Source organism: Lepus europaeus, chromosome 5 (genome assembly GCF_033115175.1).
Source record: "Lepus europaeus isolate LE1 chromosome 5, mLepTim1.pri, whole genome shotgun sequence".
Classification (NCBI taxonomy): domain Eukaryota; kingdom Metazoa; phylum Chordata; class Mammalia; order Lagomorpha; family Leporidae; genus Lepus; species Lepus europaeus.
This window is the reverse complement of record NC_084831.1, coordinates 103262907-103282851: the sequence shown is the minus strand read 5'-3', so window position 1 is coordinate 103282851 and position 19945 is coordinate 103262907. Positions and strand designations below refer to the sequence as shown.

At 45.4% G+C, this 19945-nt stretch overlaps 1 protein-coding gene across 1 annotated transcript in view; it reads left to right on the top strand.

Moving 5' to 3' along the window:
* The first annotated feature begins 4090 nt into the window (after positions 1-4090).
* The window catches only part of PSMA5 (proteasome 20S subunit alpha 5), a 29198-nt gene continuing 13343 nt past the window's right edge, over positions 4091-19945 (top strand). The window contains exons 1-3 of the mRNA XM_062191896.1: positions 4091-4238; positions 10964-11030; positions 17068-17194. Coding sequence (XP_062047880.1) covers positions 4210-4238; positions 10964-11030; positions 17068-17194 — 223 coding nt within the window. The 5' untranslated portion in view covers positions 4091-4209. The remainder of the gene's footprint in view (positions 4239-10963; positions 11031-17067; positions 17195-19945) is intronic.

Genomic DNA, 19945 nt, shown 5'->3' with positions numbered 1-19945 from the left:
GTTACAACTGTGGACACAAACCAAGCAGACTTCTTTTGGGGACATAAGACTCTTAGCGATTCTGGGGTAAATAGTGATTCAGCCCTATACTTCAATGTTACAACACATAACCTGTGCGTATCTCAGTCACAGGGCCTGGTTTTAAATGCATCTGATGACTACATTTCCTTCAGATCTGCCTTTTTCACTCTCATTTTCAGAACTCTAGCCTGTGCTGCTCCCCACAGTCACACCATCAGGGACCGCCCCCTATCTGCCTAGATGACTACTTGAAAGGTACCTGGTCTAGCTCCATAGGAGCCATGGACTCCTTGGGACTCCAGCATCCCTCTCTCCCCATCAAGTTCGGGGATAAGGACATCTTTCAAGCACACTTGGATACAGGGTAAGACCACAGCTGTTATGCTTTCAGGGAAGGGATTGTATTTCCTCTACCACACCCTGCCCCTCGGGTGGAGAGGTGCACTGCAGTCAGCAGCATCCCTGATGTCTTCTTTAACCAGATTTTCCTATCTCAGGATCATTTTCCAGTCTGGATTCGTTTCTTAAATAGTCCATTACCCAGAGGTGGTTTCAAGGTCTTCAAGTATTCCAAGCCCTGTCTAGCTCCCAGAGTCCTTTGGCATATTCTTTTTTTCTTATTTATTTGACAGGTAGAGTTACAGACAGTGAAAGAGAGAGATAGAGAAAAAGGTCTTCCTTCCGTTGGTTCACTCCCCAAATGGGTGCCACGGCTGGAGCTACGCCAATCTGAAGCCAGGAGCCAGGTGCTTCTTCCCAGTCTCCCATGTGGGTGCAGGGGCCCAAACACTTGGGCCATCCTCCACTGCCTTCCTGGGCCACAGCCGAGAGCTGGACTGGAAGAGGAGCAACTGGGACTAGAACCAGCACCCATATGGGATGCCAGCGCCGTAGGCTGAGGATTAACCAGATGAGCCACAGCACCAGCCCCAGTTCTTTGGCATATTAAGGACAGACAATCCCATCCTTGAATGGGTGGGCCCCTGGATTGGAAATTTAGGGACCTCTTTTGGCCAATGGGAATTCAGGCAGCTCATGCCTCCGTCTTCAACCTCTCCCTGGCCAGTCCAACAAGAAAGCCTAAACTCCCTAGTGGAGTGCTACAAAATCAAGGGGCATTATACCTTCTTATGGCAGAGTTGGGAGACACCTGTGCCCTGCTTAATGAAACTTGCTGTTTTTGGGTAAACACTTCTCAAAAGGTGGCAGACAACCCCACAAAGCTAAAAGTATTAATCACAGTCTACAACAACCTCAATAATAACCTTAACCAAGAAACTTGGTTGGGATTCCTCAAAAACCCTCCAAGAATGGATCCAAAATCTAAGCCCCTTCCTCTCCATCTTGGTGTTGGTGATCCTTCTTTGCACCTTTCTTTTGGCTCAAGTTATCTCCAACAGATTAAATGCCATCAAGATGCAGACCCAAATAGAGCCCCAGACGGCTCTCCCTGACTATCTATGGAGGGCTGCTGGATCAACCACCTGAGTAGGACAACCCCCCACCCCCTACCCCCCACCCCCCACCATGCTCCATATCATCTCCCCTGTTCAGCTTGATGCAGCTAGAGTGGTCATCAACCCCTTCCCTAACAGCAGCTGGAGGGGCCACTCAGGGGAGATGAAAGGACACAAAGCCCTCAAGCGGGGACAGGCCAAGGAAGCAGATCACCAAGGGGAGGCGGAAAGGGAAAAAAATTGGAACAAGGAAGGGCACAGAATGCCCATTTAGTTAAACCTAGAGGGCCCATTTACAGTCCCTCCCGCCCTCGTGGACATACATCCAATCAGATCCAATCAGATGGAGCTTATATAGCGCATGTGCAGAGGCGGGGGAGCCAATTTGTTGCTCCATGGTATGGAAGGGTCTTGTCCAAGGGGGAGAAAGAGGAAGTGTTTACAGAGACTTAAAAGATGGGTCACGCCACACTGACTCCCAGCCCCTCGGCCCCTCGGTGTGAGGTGTCTGTTTGCTTTCTTGCAGTAAATACATTTCTCTGCTATAGTCTGGATTCCACTGTTTATACTGAGAAGGGTCCTGAGGGAATTTATGACCAACTTTTCCACAAAGATTGACAAGCTTACAAGAAAGCTGTTACCTTCTTTTTTCCCACAAATCTGATTCCTGAGGATTGCTGCTCGGAATTTCCCCAAACTTTTTAAATGCCAAACATCTGATTGGCCATTGATCACAAAACCAAATTCCTGTTGAATTCATGAAGGAAGCCAGGAAATAAATGGGAGGGAAGACAGATATTAATGCCCCAAAGGCCTATTTCTATATTTCCTCTACCACCGAAACGCCTCAGTAACTTAAAAAACTAGTGTAGGACCAAGTATGAACTTTATTGAGCTACAGACCTGGAGAGGTTAAGGGATGACCAGTGATAGATTAATAACTGAAAACGGAGCCATGGCATTTCCCTTTCAGGCTTACACTGCCAATTAAATGACTTCCTCGATTTATTGAGGTATAACTGACAAATAAAAATTGTTTATAGTTATGGTATAAATGCAAGTTCTAAAAAATTAGACATCTTAAAATTTCAATATATTTATTTGAGGCAGAGAGAGAGAGAGAGAGAGCTCTCATCCACTGGCTCACTCCCCAAATGCCTACAATGAATGGGGCTGGGCCAGGCCAAAGCTAGGAGCCAGGACTCAAGTGCATGAGCCACCACCTGCTGCCTGCCAGGCTACATTAGCAGGAGGCTGTAATCGGAAGCAGAGTCGGACATGGGGGTATCACAGCCTGCGTCTCAAGCACTGGGCCAAATGCCCAACCTCTTCTTCTGATTTTCTTTTTTTAATTTTTAAAATTTATTTGAAAGAAATATGCTCTTTCATATCTCATATACTGAGAGATCTTCCATATGCTGGCTCACTCCCCAGATGGCTGCAACCCAGGAACCAGAAGCTTCTTCCAAGTCTCCCACGTGGGCGACAGGCTCCCAGACACTTGGGTCATCTTTCGCTGCCTTCTCCAAGCCATTAGCAGGGGGCTGGATGGGAAGTGGAGCAGCCGGGACACAACAGCTAAGCCAGCGCCAGCCCCCCCTTCCTCCGTGATGTTTTGACCTAGATACACTTTGTGGATGATTAGATCAATTACTGTATCCATCATCTCACATACTTGTGTGTGTGTGAGAGAGAACATTTGAGATCTACTCTCTTGGCAACTTTCAAATATACATTATTCACTAGCGTCACCCTGCTGTATAATAGATCTCCAACTTTCCTTTTTTCGATCCTCTCAACACCTTATCCCCGGCCATCATTTCTTAACATCCTGTCTTAGACAAGTAACTCACAATGTTTCTATGAAGCTACGAAGTTGCTCTTCTGCCCTTGGGAAAGGGAGACAGGAAGCACCGAAAAGGAAAGCACGCATTCTTCATTAAGAACAGAAAAACGGCGAACGATCTGAATCTGGGATCCTGAGCTCATCAGTCTGAAATCTGGGCTGGGGGCGGGCGTGGAGAGGGTCCAACAAAGAGCTGGCAAAATTGCCTCAACCTTGCGGAAACTGGAAGACTTTCTTACTGGTCAAAACCCACCAACTTTTCTCAATAAATGAGCCAGGCTGGACTCGCCCACGGCGCCGGCTCAGACCCACCATAGTGCACCCATCACCGCTCAAAACCTGCAGCCCTCGCTAGAGCACCGGACAGACCGCGCCATACCCCGAGCAACCCGGAACTCCGCAGAGATGGGCGAGCGCAGCGCGTGTTGGAAACCGGACCAACGTCTCCGGGCGGAGATTAAGCAAGCCGGCGAGAGACCCATCAAATCAAGGTTCAGATAGCACCGCCTTCGGTACAAGCCCTGCTAGCTGCCCACCCTGGCGCCGGCTCACACAGCTAAATGGAGAACTCCCCCCACACGCCTCAAACTCCCGGCGCCCCTAGCAACCGCCGGCAGTTTAAAGCGGAAGAATGCCCTTTGTCCCGCCTCCGTTGGGCTAAGCGAGGCCTGGCGGGAGGCGCGTTGACCCAATCGCCTCGACGGGAACTATGGACAGCCAATAGAAGGCAAGCATAGGAGGGCGGGCTAAAGAGGTCGCGGGCGCACGCGCAGTTGGAGGCAGGTTCCTGGGTTAAGTGGCGGTGTGGGTGAGTTGGATCCCGGTGAAGTCCCGTGGTTCCTCCGGTTTCCCACATCGCCGCTGCCGCCTCGTTCTTCCCTCACCATGTTCCTCACCCGGTCTGAGTACGACAGGTCCGTGCGGTGGGGGGAAGCTGGGACGGGGTTATGGGTGGGCAGGCCCGGGGCCCGGCCGCGGCCTGGCTTCTGCCGTGTCATGGGGCGCCCCGGGAACCCGGGTCTGGCCGGGCGGGATCTCTTGTCCTCCCCTCGCGCTCGCGGTTACTGCTCAAGCTAGATTCGGGTAAATCGGCTCCACTTGTCCTGCCGCTGAGTCACTGCTCGGTCGTAACCTGGTGCGGAAGTGAGAAGCCCCGGTCTGTGTTTAGGAAAGGAGGCCGGGGGCCGGGACTCCGACCTTTAACCCGGAGGCGGGGGTCACCCCCTGCCCCATACACCTTTTAGCGTTGAGTACTACTGCCCCCCACCCCCCTTTATGAGAAAAAACGCGAAAAAGCACACGGAGACTACCCAGTGGATTTGTAGTATGGTTCACTGGGGTGTATAGTTCTTGGAAAAGCTTGAAGGCTGACTTAGCTATGTCCAGTGTGGAGTCTGATTTTACAGGAACCGGAATTTGGAGTGGTCTCGAGAGATTTCGCATACTGATTCCACTTGGCTGAGAGTTTTCTGACTTTTAAAAAAGTTTAAAGCAAGTTAGTGTTAGTGTTAATATTGAAGTATTAGGGTTGAAGGCCGAATGTAGTGTTTTTAAGAATCAAAGGTTTTGAGGTTATATTTATTAAAAAATGAAGCTTTCAGAGGCTGCATATGCTAATATTAAGTTGTACATATTTATGCTGTAGACATTTTTGCTTTCAGTTTCTATTCTGATCAGTATTCACATAGCTTTTTTTTTTTTTTTTTAATAGTTAGGAAATAGATTTTTTTTTGGTAGGAGCTGACTTAAGAAGCCTCCTTTCTTGTCAAGTATGTTAACCCAAAGTTTCATCACCTGGAACTAGCACTTTTCCATCCTTTTCCTAACTCCTGGAAGATGTATGTGAAGTTTTAAAAATGACATTGTCATTCCCATTGTCATATAAAGTGACTTTGTTAGTGTTCAGCTTCTTGGGCATCGAGGAGAACCATCTTTCGGTGATATAATTTTGAGTTAGGGTGTGTATGATAGAAATTATCCTTAACAGAAAAATTTTATTAAATTGTGTGAATGTTTACTTAACATGTGTATTGATTGTTTTGTGTTACTCATTTTTTTGTCTTAAGAATGCTTGAAGTACAGTCTATCCTTATCCACTTAGTGTGTGTATTTGGGTGCTTCCTACGGTGAACGAAATCAAGATCCTTGTTCCCATATAGGAGGCAATCTCTTAAAAACTGTTCGCAAAAATAATTATAGTTTCAGCTAGAAATGTATTAACATTTTCAGAAGATTCAAATCAACCCCGTGGAAGTTTGGATGACAGAGTGCAGTCTGTATTAAGGGATCATGGAAAACTTCATGAAGGAGCTGAAAATTTTAGTGGATCTTGAGGGAGTAGTATTTCAATAAATACAGTGAGTAATTTTGCTCTTGGTCTTAGCCAAAAGGCCGAGAAGTGATACAGTGAGTAATTTTGAATTCAGAAAATAATAGGAGCAAAGGAGGGACAGTGGAAAAATAACGCATGTCTGAGAAAAGTCCAGTTTGACCAGCACATATACTTGGAGTAGCAGTAGATACGGGAAAAACAGGATGGTGTTAGATACTAGATGATTTTTCAGTATGAGATTAAGGAGTTTTGGGCCGGTGCCGTGGCTTAACAGGCTAATCCTCCACCTTGCGGCGCCGGCACACCGGGTTCTAGTCCCGGTTGGGGCGCTGGATTCTATCCCGGTTGCCCCTCTTCCAGGCCAGCTCTCTGCTGTGGCCCGGGAAGGCAGTGGAGGATGGCCCAAGTCCTTGGGCCCTGCACCCGCATGGGAGACCAGGAGAAGCACCTGGCTCCTGGCTTCGGATCAGCGAGATGCGCTGGCCGCAGCGGCCATTAGAGGGTGAACCAACGGCAAAAAGGAAGACCTTTCTCTCTGTATCTCTCTCTCACTATCCACTCTGCCTCTCTCAAAAAAAAAAAAAAAAAAAAAAAAAAAGATTAAGGAGTTTTGGTCTCATTCTATGGGCAACTATAAGCTGTTAATTTTTGTCTTAAGTTACATGGTCATTATTGAGCTTTATGGAGATTAGTTGGATTAGAGGAGAGAGTGAGTCAGTGCTGGTTTGGGGCTATTGCAATAGTTAGGTGAAAGGTAATGAGGGCATTGCAAATGAAAGGAAGGGTGATCTGTGGCTGTGGAAGAGGAGTATACCTTGGCATATGGTTGGATATGGGAAAGAAGGGAAGGAACGTGTCAAATAATTCAGAACTTTCTAGCCTGGGAACTGAGAGACTATAGTTTTTTTTTTTTTTTTTTAATTTATTTATTTTATTTGAAAGTCAAAGTTAGAGGAGAGGCAGAAAGAGAATCTTCCATCCACTGGTTCACTCCCCAATTGGCTGCAATGGTCAGAGCTGTGCCGATCCAAAGCCACGAGCCTGGAGCTTCTTCCAGGTCTCATGGGGTGCAGGGGCCAAAGGACTTGGGCCATCTTCTGCTTTCCCAGGCCATAGCAGAGAGTTGGATCCCAAGTGGAGCAGCCAGGACTCGAACTGGCACCCCTATGGGATGCTGGCACAGCAGGTGGCGGCTTTACCTGCTATGCCACAGTGCCAGCCCCAAGACTAGTGGTATTTTAACATAAAAACTAAAGTAGGAATGGTGGGAGTTGAAGCAAATTTTTCAGGGTGACTGGATTTAAAAAGATAATCTTTCAGATTATAAATCATTGAGGGTTAGGTGCTGATAGGATAACCAAATGGAAATGTTCAACAGACATTTAAATTAACTGACAGAGGTGAGGGGAGGGTAGGCATTGTGCTGCAGTGGGGTTAAGCCGCTGCTTGGGGCTCCTGCATCCTACATTGAAGACTGGTTTGGGTCCAGGTTCCTCCACTCTCCATCCAGCTTCCTGCTAATGCTCCTGGAAACGCAGTAGATGATGGCTCAGGTACTTGGGACCTTGGCTCCTGGCTTCAGCCTGGCCCAGCCATGGCCATTGAGGTCATTTGGGGTGTGAACTAGCAGAAGGAAGTGCGCTCTCTGTCTCTCTCCCTTTCTCTCTCTCTGCCTTTTAAATAAGTAAATAAACTGGCAGCAGACATTGTTGGAACTTGGCACAGATGAGGTAATCCAAGGAAACATTATAAAGTTTGAGAAGAGGGCCAAGAGTAGAGACCACAGTATAAAAATCTAAAGGTAGTAAGTGACAAAACTAGAACTCAATTCCAGGTCTTTTGATCCTAGATATTTCAGTGATCTTTAGAAATTTTTTAAAATTAGTTTTTATTTATTTTTAGGGCAGAGTGAAGAGAGGGAGAGAGCAAGCAAATACCTGTAATGGTGGGCTACCTGGGGCCTATGCCAGGAGCTGGGAATGAAATCCAGGTCTCCCGTGTAGGTGGCAGGAGCCCAATTATTTGAACTATCATCACCTCCTTGTGGGATCTTCATGGGCAGGAAGCTGGAGTCAGGAGCTGGAGCCAAGCACTGTGATACAGGATATGGGCATCCTAACTGCTAGGCTAAATGTCTGCTTCCTTAAACTGCTCTTTACATTAAACTGCTCATTTTACATTTCATTTATTTATTTTTTCTTTAGTTGGAAGGGAGAGATAGAATGGGGGAAGAGAGAAATCTTTCATCCACTGGTTGATTCCCCCAAATGTCTGCAACAGCCAAGGCCAGGCCAAGCTGAAGTCAGGAGTCTGGAACTCAGTGAAGTCTCCCATGTGGGTGACACAATCACAAGGACTTAGCTCATGGCGTGCTGCCTCCATGATGTGCATTAGCAGGAAACTGGAATCAGAAGCAGAGCTGGGACTCCAGCTCAGGGACTCCAGTATGGGACATGTGTGTCCCAAGTGGCTGCACCAAATACCTGCCCCTTAACTTCCTTTTAAATGGGCCTCAAGGTATCACTTCTCTGCCTCTTGGTTAAAATCAAGTGTAGAAAATGGGCCTCAAGGAATTACCTCAGGAACATAGCAGGCTGGGCTGGTAGGATTCTCTTTTTACCCCAAATGTAGCCAGAATGATTTTTAGAGGCCATACAGTGGAGCAGTTGAGACCTTGGTCTCTGTAGTCAGATGGGCTAAATTCTAATTCCAGGTCTGTTTCATAGATGCTGAGAGACTTTGAGCAATTTACTTCACTGTGGCTCACCTTCTTCATCTGCAACATATTATCCACCTTAGACTATTATTTTGTAGGATTATTTTGAGGATTAGGTGAGGTAGATTTTTTTTTTTTTTTTGAGTCATTTAATGGCTTAAAGCAGTGCCGGGTATATAGTAAAAGCTAAATAAACTTTTATTATCTGTTTTATATTTTGGGGTTCTATATAAATTTTCTTTTGAAAAAAGTTTTTGATAAATTTGCAAACACTTTGCTCTAGACCTCATAAACTATTTTTTTAAAAGATTTTATTTATTTATTTGAGAGATAGAGTTACAGACAGTGAAAGGGAGAAACAGAGAGAAAGGTCTTCCATCAGCTGGTTCACTCCCCAAATGGCCACAACCGCTGGAGCTGTGCCGATATGAAGCCAGGAGCTTCTTCCAGGTCTCCCACGTGGGCGCAGGGGCCCAAGCACTTGGGCCATCTTCTACTGCTTTCCCAGGCCATAGCAGAGAGCTGGATTGGAAGAGGAGCCGCTGGGACTAGAACTGGCGCCCAAATGGGAAGCCAGCGCTGCAGGCTGAGGGTTAACCTTCTGCGCCACAGCACTGGCCCACTCATAAACTATTAAAACCATTTTCATGCATTTGTTGAAATATTTCTGGGAGTGGATGATTGGTGCAGCAGTTAAGATACTAGTTGGGAGCTTGTGTCCTATATCACCTGGGTTAGAGTCCTGGCTCCACTTCCAGTTCCAGCTTCCTGCTAATGTACTTCCTGGGATACAGCAGGTGATAACTCAAGAACGTAGGTTCCTGCAGCCCACGTATCAGACCTGGCTTTTTTTCTGAGTTCCTGGCTTCAGCCAGGCCCAGCCCTGGCTGTTGAGGGCATTTGGGGTGTGAACCAGCAGATGGAAGCTGTCTCTCTGCCTTTCAAATAAAATTTTTTGTTTTTTTAAGATTTATTCTATTTGAAAGAGTTACAGAGAGGGATAGAGACAGAGGGAGAGAGAGGTCTTCCATCTACTGGTTCACTCCCCACATGACCTCAGTGGCTGGAGCTGGGCCGATCTGAAGCCAGGAGTCAGGAGCTTCTCCCGGGTCTCCCATGCAGGTGCAGGGGTCCAAGGATTTGGACCATCTTCTGCTTTCCCAGGCACATTAGAGGGACCTGGATTGAAAGTGAAGCAGCTGGGACTTGAACTGGCGCCCATATGGGATGCCAGTGCTACAGGCCAGGGCTTTAACCCACTGTGCCACAGCGCCAGCCCCTCAAATAAAGTTTAAAATGTATATTGTCCATTGTTGGGGCTGACGCTGTGGCGCAGTGGGTTAACGGCCTGACCTGAAGTGCCAAGATCCCATATGGGCGCCGGTTCTAGTTCTGGATGATCCTCTTCTAATCCAGCTCTCTGCTATGGCCTGGGAAAGCAGTAGAAGATGGCCCAAGTGCTTGGGCCCCTGCACCCACGTGGGAGACCTGGAGGAGGCTCCTGGATCCTGGCTTCAGATCAGCGCAGCTCCAACCATTGAGGCCAATTGGGGAGTGAACCAGCTGATGGAAGACCTCTCTCTCTCTCTCTCTCTCTCTGCCTCTCCTCTCTCTGTGTAACTCTTTCAAATAAATAAATAAATCTTTATGAATAAAAGTGTCCATTGTGTGCTCAAGGGTTTTATAGTTACAATGGTGATTGGTACCTCTTATTTCAAAAACATTGAAGCAAAGAATGATGGGAAAGTGTTTCGGAGAAAAAGTAATCTGCCATGTAATTGGTTTAAGTAACTTGAGTAAGTGAACTAGGTTAAGACATAGAAACCACACGGATCTCAGTCTACTGACAGTGCTAATTCATAAAAATAAGTTGAGAATGACTTGACCATGTATATTGTTTTGTTTGTTTTTTAAAGATTTATTTGAAACAGTTACAGAGAGAGACAGAGAAAAATATCTTCCATCTACTGTTTCACACCTCAGTTGGATGAAAAGGCCAGGTTGAACCCAGGAGCCAGGAGCTTCATCTGGGTCTCCCATGTGGATGGCAGGGGCCCAAACACTTGGGTCATCCTTTGCTGCTTTTCCCAGCCATCAGCAGGGAGCTGGATGGGAAGTGGAGCAGACAGGACACAAACTGGCACCCACATGGGATACCGGCATTGTAGGTGATGGCTTTACTCACTATACCCACTACACTACACTGCTGGCCCATGACTCAACTAAAAAGGAAAAATTCAGTTTCTTGGGAATTACCTGATAGTTTTGGTCTGTGAACTCATCAAAAGAATTGGTAAGTTGATTCAGCATTGATCTAGGTTGATTTAGGATTAAGACACAAGAGTTGCCTCCTCATTGATCAGTTTGAGAGGACTTCCTGGGAGTAGGGCAGAAGTGTTGTATAGATGTTTCCATTGCCTTGAGAAACTGTTAATGTACCCCAAAATGGCTGAGATTATTGAGGGCAAGTAGAGAATAATAACATGCCTCTCGTATAGCAGTCTGAGCTAGTTGTGAAGGAACTTGAAGTCATTGTCCAATGACACATTTTTCTGACAATTTTTTAAAGGTTTTTTTTTTTTTAATTATAGAGGTGTGAACACTTTTTCTCCTGAAGGAAGATTATTTCAAGTGGAATATGCCATTGAGGCCATCAAGGTATGGTAGCAAATAGCAAAATTTTTGGAATTTTATGGCAATCTAACACTTGATAGAGCACTTGGAGTAAATTTGTTTTAGCCAGTCCTTTAGAAAATGTTCCGTATCTGTTTCACCAACCATTGTTAACCATTTTTATAACAACTTCAATACTACTAACCTCTAATTTAAAACTTTTTGACCAGGTAACTGCTTCATATTTATGTAAATAGCTTTTTCTCTCCGTGTGGGTGGAGGGGCTTATTGGTTGTATTTGTAAAAATCCCCTTGGCTGTCCAGAAGTAGCACCTGTATTGTTTTCTGTATTTCATTGTATTGAATCAATCGTGTAACTGACTACCTTTGTATTCTTTTTGGTAAAGTTGTGAATTTTTACTAGATACTTTATGTAGTAAGAGATATTTTGTAATCTAGTAGCATAAGAAAGGGATAGTCTGGGCTGTCATCCTGGTGTAGCTGGTGGGGCTGCTACCTGCAACACTGGCATCCCATATGGGCACCAGTTCCTTTCCCAGCTGCTCCACTTCTGATCAAGCTCCCTGCCGATGTACCTGGGAAGGCAGCAGAGGACAGCCCAGGTCCTTGGGCCTGCACCTATGTGGGAGACCTGGTGGAAGCTTTGGCTTTGGCCTGGCCTAGCCCCAACCGTTGTGGCCGTTTGGGGAGCGAACCAGCGGATGGAAGATCTCTCTGTCTCTTCCTCTCTCTGTGTAACTCTGCCTTTAAAAAAAAAATGAAATGCGTAGTTCAGGTTAATATTCCAAAAATTAGAAGTAAGTTATCTGTCCCTAAAATTATCATGAAATCTACACTATTCAATTATGAAGAATCTAAATAACTTTTTAAAAGATTTGTTTATTTGAAAGATTTATTTTTTTATTTAAAATGCCTCTTTTGGAAGACAGTTCCTATAACTGTTCTTTTCCTCAGTTATCTGTGCTGGAAAGAGTGTATTGGGGGAAGAAGTTGTGTAGAATCTGGAAACAGGGGAAAGAAATTTTGATTAGTTGAAGACATGGAAGTGAAGTGGAGGCATTATGTTTGAGGGACAGAAAATGATGGACCCTCTACAAGTGCCTGTTCCTATTTTTATTTCTTACAGTCTTGACTCTATTGAAAACATAAAGTACTAGGAAGTGCTTGACTGTCAGAATTCTTAGCTGCAGCATTTATTTTGAGCCTTAGTGAAGCTAATGGTTCTGCTCAGGTGGGCACACCAAGAGTAATCCCCAGGTTTTCAGCTCCTTAGGGCTCGTAACTTCCAGGTTTTCTAGAGGTTCTGAGGTGGTATTTGATCTCTTTGTCTTAGTTTGGGTTAGGATAGAGGTAGTGGATATGACCCACAGTGGTTGCAACTTAACCCTTGTGAAAAATTCAGGTGTTTTGACATTCAAATAATCTGCTTGTTGCCCTGGCAACTTAAAAATGGACAATATGAAAGTGATTTGATAATCATAAGGCTAGTAGCATGAAAGGATCTGGGGTGAAAATGCCTAATGTTAGACATGGCTACTTGGAGGTACCATGCAAATTGTGTGGATGAAGGATACACCCAGTAGAGGTAGAAAAATGTGCCCTAGGAGTGAAAATGTCAACATTATTGTATTATATTGAGTACCTAGCCATTGATTACTGTGTTAATGAGTTACATCCAAGAGATATCACATATAGTCAGTTCACATGTTCCTTGTCTTCCCTTCCCCCTCTCCACAGTCCTCAAAAAGGGTGGTTGGGGGAGAAATTTAGGCAGAATTATAACACTGTAAGTTCTGGAGGGAAATGTAACTGTAAGAAAAAAGTTATCTTGAATTTTGATCTATGTTGTAAAGTAGTCTGTCAGTAATATTGACCCTTTTTTTGGAATGGAAGCCTAGAAAGTTATTTTAAGTTGGAGGCTAAACTGAACAGACTGAGAATTTATTCTTGGGCTGTGAGACCACTTCCTCCATGCAGGAACTATTGACATTTTGGACTGGTTAATTCTTCCTTGGAGAGGATGCATCTTGTGCAAATTTTTTTTTTAAAGATTTATTTATTTGAGAGGCAGAGGCAGAGAGAGAGGTCTTCCATCATCTGGTTCACTCCCCAAATGGCCACAACAGCCGGAGCTGGGCCAATCTGAAGCCAGGAGCTCCCACGTGGGTGCAGGGGCCCAAGGACTAGGGCCATCTTCCATTTCCTTCCCAGACCATAGCAGAGAGCTGGATTGGAAGTAGAGCAGCCAAGACTTGAACCGGCGTCTTTATGGGATACCAGCACTGCAGACAGAGGCTTTACCTGCTACACCACAGCGCCAGCCCTCTGTTTTACTTCTTGTGTTAGAAGTTCCTGGGCAGAACTTGACAGCCTGGTGCTGCTCCCTGGAGGCAGCGGCTCTGGCCTATGACTGCAAGTGTGTGAAGGCCAGCCTATATTCAGCACATTTAGTAATTCAAAAACATGAACATAGGAAGTAAATGAGCTTCCCACACCCCCACCCCACAGCAGCCTGGCTGTCTCATACAGATGGAGGGCAGCTATCCATGGCAATGCTTCCCTGGTGGGGCTTACCAGCCTGGGGTCTGGGGGTGAATGTGCAAAGGTGAGAGGGAGACCCTGATGAAAAGGGAGCGTGGAGCCCTGCTTTTTGTAAGATCCTCCTGGGAACTGCATTGTGGCCCAAGGGGTTAAGCCATGGCCTGTGACAGCAGCATCTCCTGTCAGAGTGCCAGTTCCAGTCCCAGCTACTCTTCCAATCCAGCTTACTGCTAATGCGCCTGAGAAAGCAATGGAAGATGGCCCAAGTACCAGGGCCCCTGCACCCACAAGGGAGATCCAGGTGGAGTTCCTGGCTCCTGACTTCAGTCTGGCCCTGTCCGAGCCGCTGGAGTCAAAACAAATAAAACAAATCCTAAAAAGAAAATCTTCCCATCCCTTAGGGTCAAGGAGCTCCCAGGAACTACAGGGAGAAAGGGAACCCCTATCAGTGGCAGCAGTGCCCCCCCTGCCCTAGCATTGGAGACACCAAGGCCAGCCTTGTGGCATGGACTGATTCAGGCTCTTGCTGACAATGTTGAATCCTCACGGTGTGCCTGAAAGGCCAGCTCTGTCATCACCCTCGCCTTACAAGTGTGCAGCCATGGCTTCCTGGCCCTAGGCCCCCCAGGGAAGAGGCAACAGATGCTGGCTTCAGAGCCAGCTCTCCCAACCCCACACCACACCGCCTCCACTGACATGGGAATTGGGCTTCCCTGGAGAATTTTCTTATTTTTGAAGATTTATTTATTTATTTGAAAGGCAGAGTTAGGGTGGGGGAGAGACACAGAGAGAGAGAGGTCTTCCATCAGTTGGTTTACTTTCCAAATGGCTGTAACAGCTGGGGCTGGGCCAGGCTAAAGCCAGGAGCTTCAGCCGGGTCTCCCACACAAGTGCAGGGGCCCAAGCACTCAGGCTATCCTTCGCTGCTTTCCCAGGTCATAAGCAGGTAGCTGGATCGGAAATGGAGTAGTCAGGATCCCAATCAGCATCCGTATGGGATGCCAGCACTGCAGTGGTGGCTTAACCTGCTATGCAACAGTGCCGGCCTCATCCAGAAAATTAAACTAAACTGGGGCCAGGAGGCACTGGCTTACTAGCCCAGGCCAAGAGCCCTCCATCAAAGGGGTACTGGTGCACTAGTTTGTAAATCCCTGCTCAGGTCCTTATGACAACCTAGTGAGCCAAGACATGCGGAAGGGAGGTCGACGTGCTCAGTGAGTCTGCAGGAGGAAACTTTACCCGCTGTATCACAGTGTCATCCCCGCTTCTTGTGCATTGTAAGGTGTGTGACATTTTTGACCACCACCTATTAGATGCCTGTTAACATTCATTGTTTCTTTTATTTATTTTATTTTTATTTTATTTTATTTTTATTTTTTTTAATTTTTGACAGGCAGAGTGGACAGTGAGAGAGAGAGACAGAGAGAAAGGTCTTCCTTTTGCCGTTGGTTCACCCTCCAATGGCCGCCGCGGTAGCGCGCTGCGGCCGGCGCACCGCGCTGTTCCGATGGCAGGAGCCAGGTGCTTATCCTGGTCTCCCATGGGGTGCAGGGCCCAAGGACTTGGGCCATCCTCCACTGCACTCCCTGGCCACAGCAGAGAGCTGGCCTGGAAGAGGGGCAACCGGGACAGGATCGGTGCCCCGACCGGGACTAGAACCCGGTGTGCCGGCGCCGCAAGGCGGAGGATTAGCCTAGTGAGCCACGGCGCCGGCTTCATTGTTTCTTTTGTGACAACCAAAAATGTCTCCAGTCTTTGCCAAATATCAGGGGGCAAAATGACCTCCAGTTGAGGAAGTCTTCTGAATAAAATTTAAATATTTTTTCTTTTTAGATAAAATTTTAAAATAGGCGTGAATTCTGTCCTGCCCTGTTCAGTTGGGGATATAAGATCAGTATACATAAAACATAATACAATCAGAGAACAACTAAACTGCTAGATTCAGTTTTCTGGGAATGGTTTCTGATTTTTCTTTCTTTCTTTTTTCTTTTTTTTTTTTTTTTTTTTTGTTCCCTAAGATTTATTTATTTATTTGAAAGGCAGAGTTACAGAGAGAGGGTGAGACAGAAAGACATAGAGATCTTTAATCTGATGGTTCATTCCCTAAATGGCCACAATGGCCAGGGCCGGACTAGGCCGAAGCAGGAGCCAGAAACTCCATCCTGATCTCCCACGTTGAGCGCAGGGACCCAAATACTCGGGCCATCTTTTGCTGCTTTCCCAGGTACATTAGCAGGGAGTTGGATCAGAAGTGCAGTAGCCGAGACTGAAATTGGCACCTGTATCACAGGTGGCAGCCTAACCTGTGCCACAACACTGGCCCCATTTTTTAAATATTTTATATAGATAGGTAGATAGTTCTTGAGGCGGAAGGTAAGCTCCACAAGCCTGGTAACAAAAACAGCAATCTCTGGTGCCTGCTCCATCTGTTTTCAGCTTCTTAGCGGCAACACTTTAAAACTCTTTTAGCTGATAATGCTCTTGGCATTTATTTCTGTATTTCTAGAACACATACTTATGTTTTTTGTTAGATATTATCTATGGACTTTTCATTTTGGAGGATGAAGATTTATTTTTTTTAAAAGATTTATTTAACAGGCAATGACAGAGGGAGAGAAAGAGAAAGATCTTCCATCCACTCATACATCCTTAGTAATAATAGGCTCAAGTCTGGTGCTCACATTTGGCAGTCATTGTTTGTAGGTCTAACTAAATGGTAATGGGAGTTCAGAGGAGAGAACACAGTCCTGACAGGCTTTGTGAGTGATGGATGGAATCTGGATAGGCAGAAGGAAGACTGTATTCCAGGGGAGATGGCATGATAAGTGTAGGGGAGAGTACAACTTGAAAAAGTGGATTGAGCATAATCAGAATAAGTAACATTTGTTTATTCATTATGTAATGGGCACCATTTTAAGCTTTTTATGTATCCCTGTGTTTGCCCTTTTTGATGTAAATAAACAGCATAGACAGGTAGATGACCAAGATGGTAATGTGGAGCAGGAGATGAATCAAAGCTATGTGGTAGGCTGCTATTGGCCTTGAATATTTTTATGGTGTGGTAGTTCTTTTCTACTCTTCTTTCTCTCCACACTTTCCCTCCCTTCTTCCTTTCCATCCTTTGTAAATTATTTTTCCGGAGGTTTGGGAAATATCACCTTTGGGGATAGACCAAGATAAACAGCAGAAGTGAAAAGAAACCAGGTGCAGAACAGGCATTAGAGATGTATTACTACCTCATCCATATTTAGAACTGTAGAATTCACCTCCCACTGCATTGGAGTGGCATTTTTTATGAATTTTCAAGACCTTATTGAACTTTCTCTTTAGAAGCATGTAACTGTACATCAGTGTTCTTGCTGTTGATAGGAATAGCATATAGAGGGATGCTCCTTGTTCTTTGCATATAGGTATAGCTGATTAAAGCTTCTGTCTTGTGAAGATGTGCAGAGAGATCGCTGGTGAATGTGCAAACTGTTCTTCGGCCTGTACATGGTAACCATAACATGTTTCTCTTTAGCTTGGTTCTACAGCTATTGGTATCCAGACAGCAGAGGGTGTCTGCCTAGCTGTGGAGAAGAGAATTACCTCCCCACTCATGGAGCCCAGCAGCATTGAGAAAATCGTAGAGATTGATGCTCACATAGGTAAGGAGTCAGGGAAAGCTGTTCTATAGAATCTGGCGTGGGTTAATTACTTCTCTGTGATGTCTGAAAGAAGGTTCATGAGATGCATGCCTTATCCTCTTGTTAGCTGTTGTTTTCCAGGCAGTAGGCCAATGTGTACAAGTTGAGGAGTAGCAAGCAGATGCAAAACTCATTTGTATTTAACCTATTCCAGAGGTTCTTCTCTTCCTCAAATTTAGACTTGGCAAATATGATTGTTGTGGCAAGGTTTAATAATCATAGGCCATCATAGGCCAGCTCCCTGTGATGGCTGGGTCTTCATTAATGTATAATGTATATGTTATATAATAATATATAATGTATATATATTGTATATAATGTATAATGTTAGCCCTGGTAGGAGGCTACCAGGTTCAGAGGGTAGCTAGGGTGTCCACTGAGACCACACAAAGTTGTTGAGAGTGACTAAGGTTCAGAGACTTATAAGGATAATTGACTGAGTAGATTAGTTTTCTAATGCTGTTTTCAGATTTATCTTTTTTTTCCTTAACCCATCCTACCCCCTTTCTTCAGTCATTATTATAATTCCCTGTCTTGGTCTGTGTATCATTGTAGCATTACAGAGTGAGCATTTTTGTTTATTTATAGCACAACACTTTAGTTGGCTATCCAAATTTTCTTTCATATCTAGGCAAGTAATTAATGACACATAATTAATTGCTTAAAGGCCCTGGAACCAAATGCTATGATGAGTTTGGGAGCTTGATACAGGTTGAGCATTCCTTATCCTTAAAATTCAGAATGCACCAAAATCCAAAACTTTCTGAGTACCCAAGTGATACCACAAGTGTGATGGTTCACTGTGTACAAACTTTATTTTGTGTATAAAATTACTTAAATTAATGTGTAAGATTACCATCAGGTTATTTATATGAGGAGTATATGAAACATAAATAAATTTTTTATTGAGGCTTAGGTCCCACCCCTAGGATACCTCATTCTTCATTTTCAAATAATCCAAAATCTGAAATCTAAAACACTTATAGTCCTGAACATTTTGGAGAACCCTTACTTAATCTATATTATCTCTCTCATAGATAAACAGATTTAATCCTTGAAGATTACAGCATTGATCTAGTTGATTTCAAAGTCACCTGACTTTTGGAGGTAGATCAGTGTCATTTTATTCACCGAACTGAGAATCTGCAATGTGCCTGACACAGTGCTAGATACAAGATAGAGGGTCAGAGTCTTCCAGGAGCACACAGTCTAATTGTGGTGGATATGATGTGAGTAAGTAATTGCAATTAAGTGGTGTAGATACCAAGGAAGATTCTAGTGTGTGCTCAGTGGTCAAGGAGGAAATAGCTGGTTTTGCTTGGAGTTAGTGGTAGTAGAGCTTTCAGGAAAGGATCTATGAAGGAGATGCTTGAGCTAAGTTCAATTCTAAAAGCTAAGGAAGAGTTTACCAGTGAACAAAGAGTTTAGTAGGCGAGAGCATTGTTGTTAGAGGGAATAAAAATGAGCAAAGTTCCAAGGCACAAGTGTTTTTAGTATGACTGGGAGATGAACTGTCACAAAAGATGAGTCTGATATCAAAGTGGAAGTCCTTTTTTACCATGCCAAAGAGCCTAAACTTGATCCTTTTGCAGTGGTGGGAAAGGTATTAAGCAATGAGGTAGTGTGATCCCATTAGAATTTTTAGGGAAGACCAATATGCTGTTAAAGATAAACTGGATGCTGAAGAGGCAGGGAGACTAGTTAAGAAACTTTTTTTTTTTGACAGGCAGAGTGGACAGAGACAGAGAGACAAAGGCCTTCCTTTTGCCGTTGGTTTACCCTCCAATGGCCGCTGCGGCTGGTGCGCTGCGGCCAGCGCACCGCGCTGATCCGAAGGCAGGAGCCAGATGCTTATCCCAGTCTCCCATGGGGTGCAGGGCCCAAGGACTTGGGCCATCCTCCACTGCACTCCCGGGCCACAGCAGAGAGTTGGCCTAGAAGAGGGGCAACCGGGACAGAATCCAGCGCCCCGACTGGGACTAGAACCCGGTGTGCCGGCGCCGCAGGTGGAGGATTAACCTATTGAGCCGCGGCGCCGGCCAAGAAACTTTTTTTTTAAGATTTATTTATTTATTTGAAAGAGTTACACAGAGAAAGGGAGAGGTCTTTCATCCACTGGTTCACTCTGCAGTTGGCCGCAATGGCCAGAGCTACACCAATCTGGAGCTAGGAGCCAGGAGCTTCTTCCGGGTCTCCCATGTGGGTGCAGGAGCCCAAGGACTTGGACCATCTTGTACTGCTTTTCCAGGCCATTGTAGAGAGCTGGATTGGAAATGGAGCAACCGGGAGTCGAACCGGCGCCCGTATGGGATTCCGTGCCTACAGGTGGTGGCTTCACCTGCTACACCACAGTGCTGGCCTCAAGAAACTTTTTTTTTTTTTTTAAAGATTTATTTCTTTGGGGGCTGGCACCGTGGTGCAGTAGGTTAATCCTCCACCTGCAGTGCCGGCATCCCATATGGGCGCCAGTTCTAGTCCTGGTTGCTCCACTTCCAATCCAGCTCTCTGCTGTGCCCTGGGAAAGCAGTGGAAGATGGCCCGAGTGCTTTGGTCCCTGCACTCCCGGCTTCCGATCGGTGCAGTTCTGGCTATTGTGGCCATTTGAAGACTGAACCAATGGAAGGAAGACCTTTCTCTCTGTCTCTCCCTCTCAGTGTCTGTAACTACCTCTGAAATAAAATAAATAAAATCTTAAAAAAAAAATTATTTATT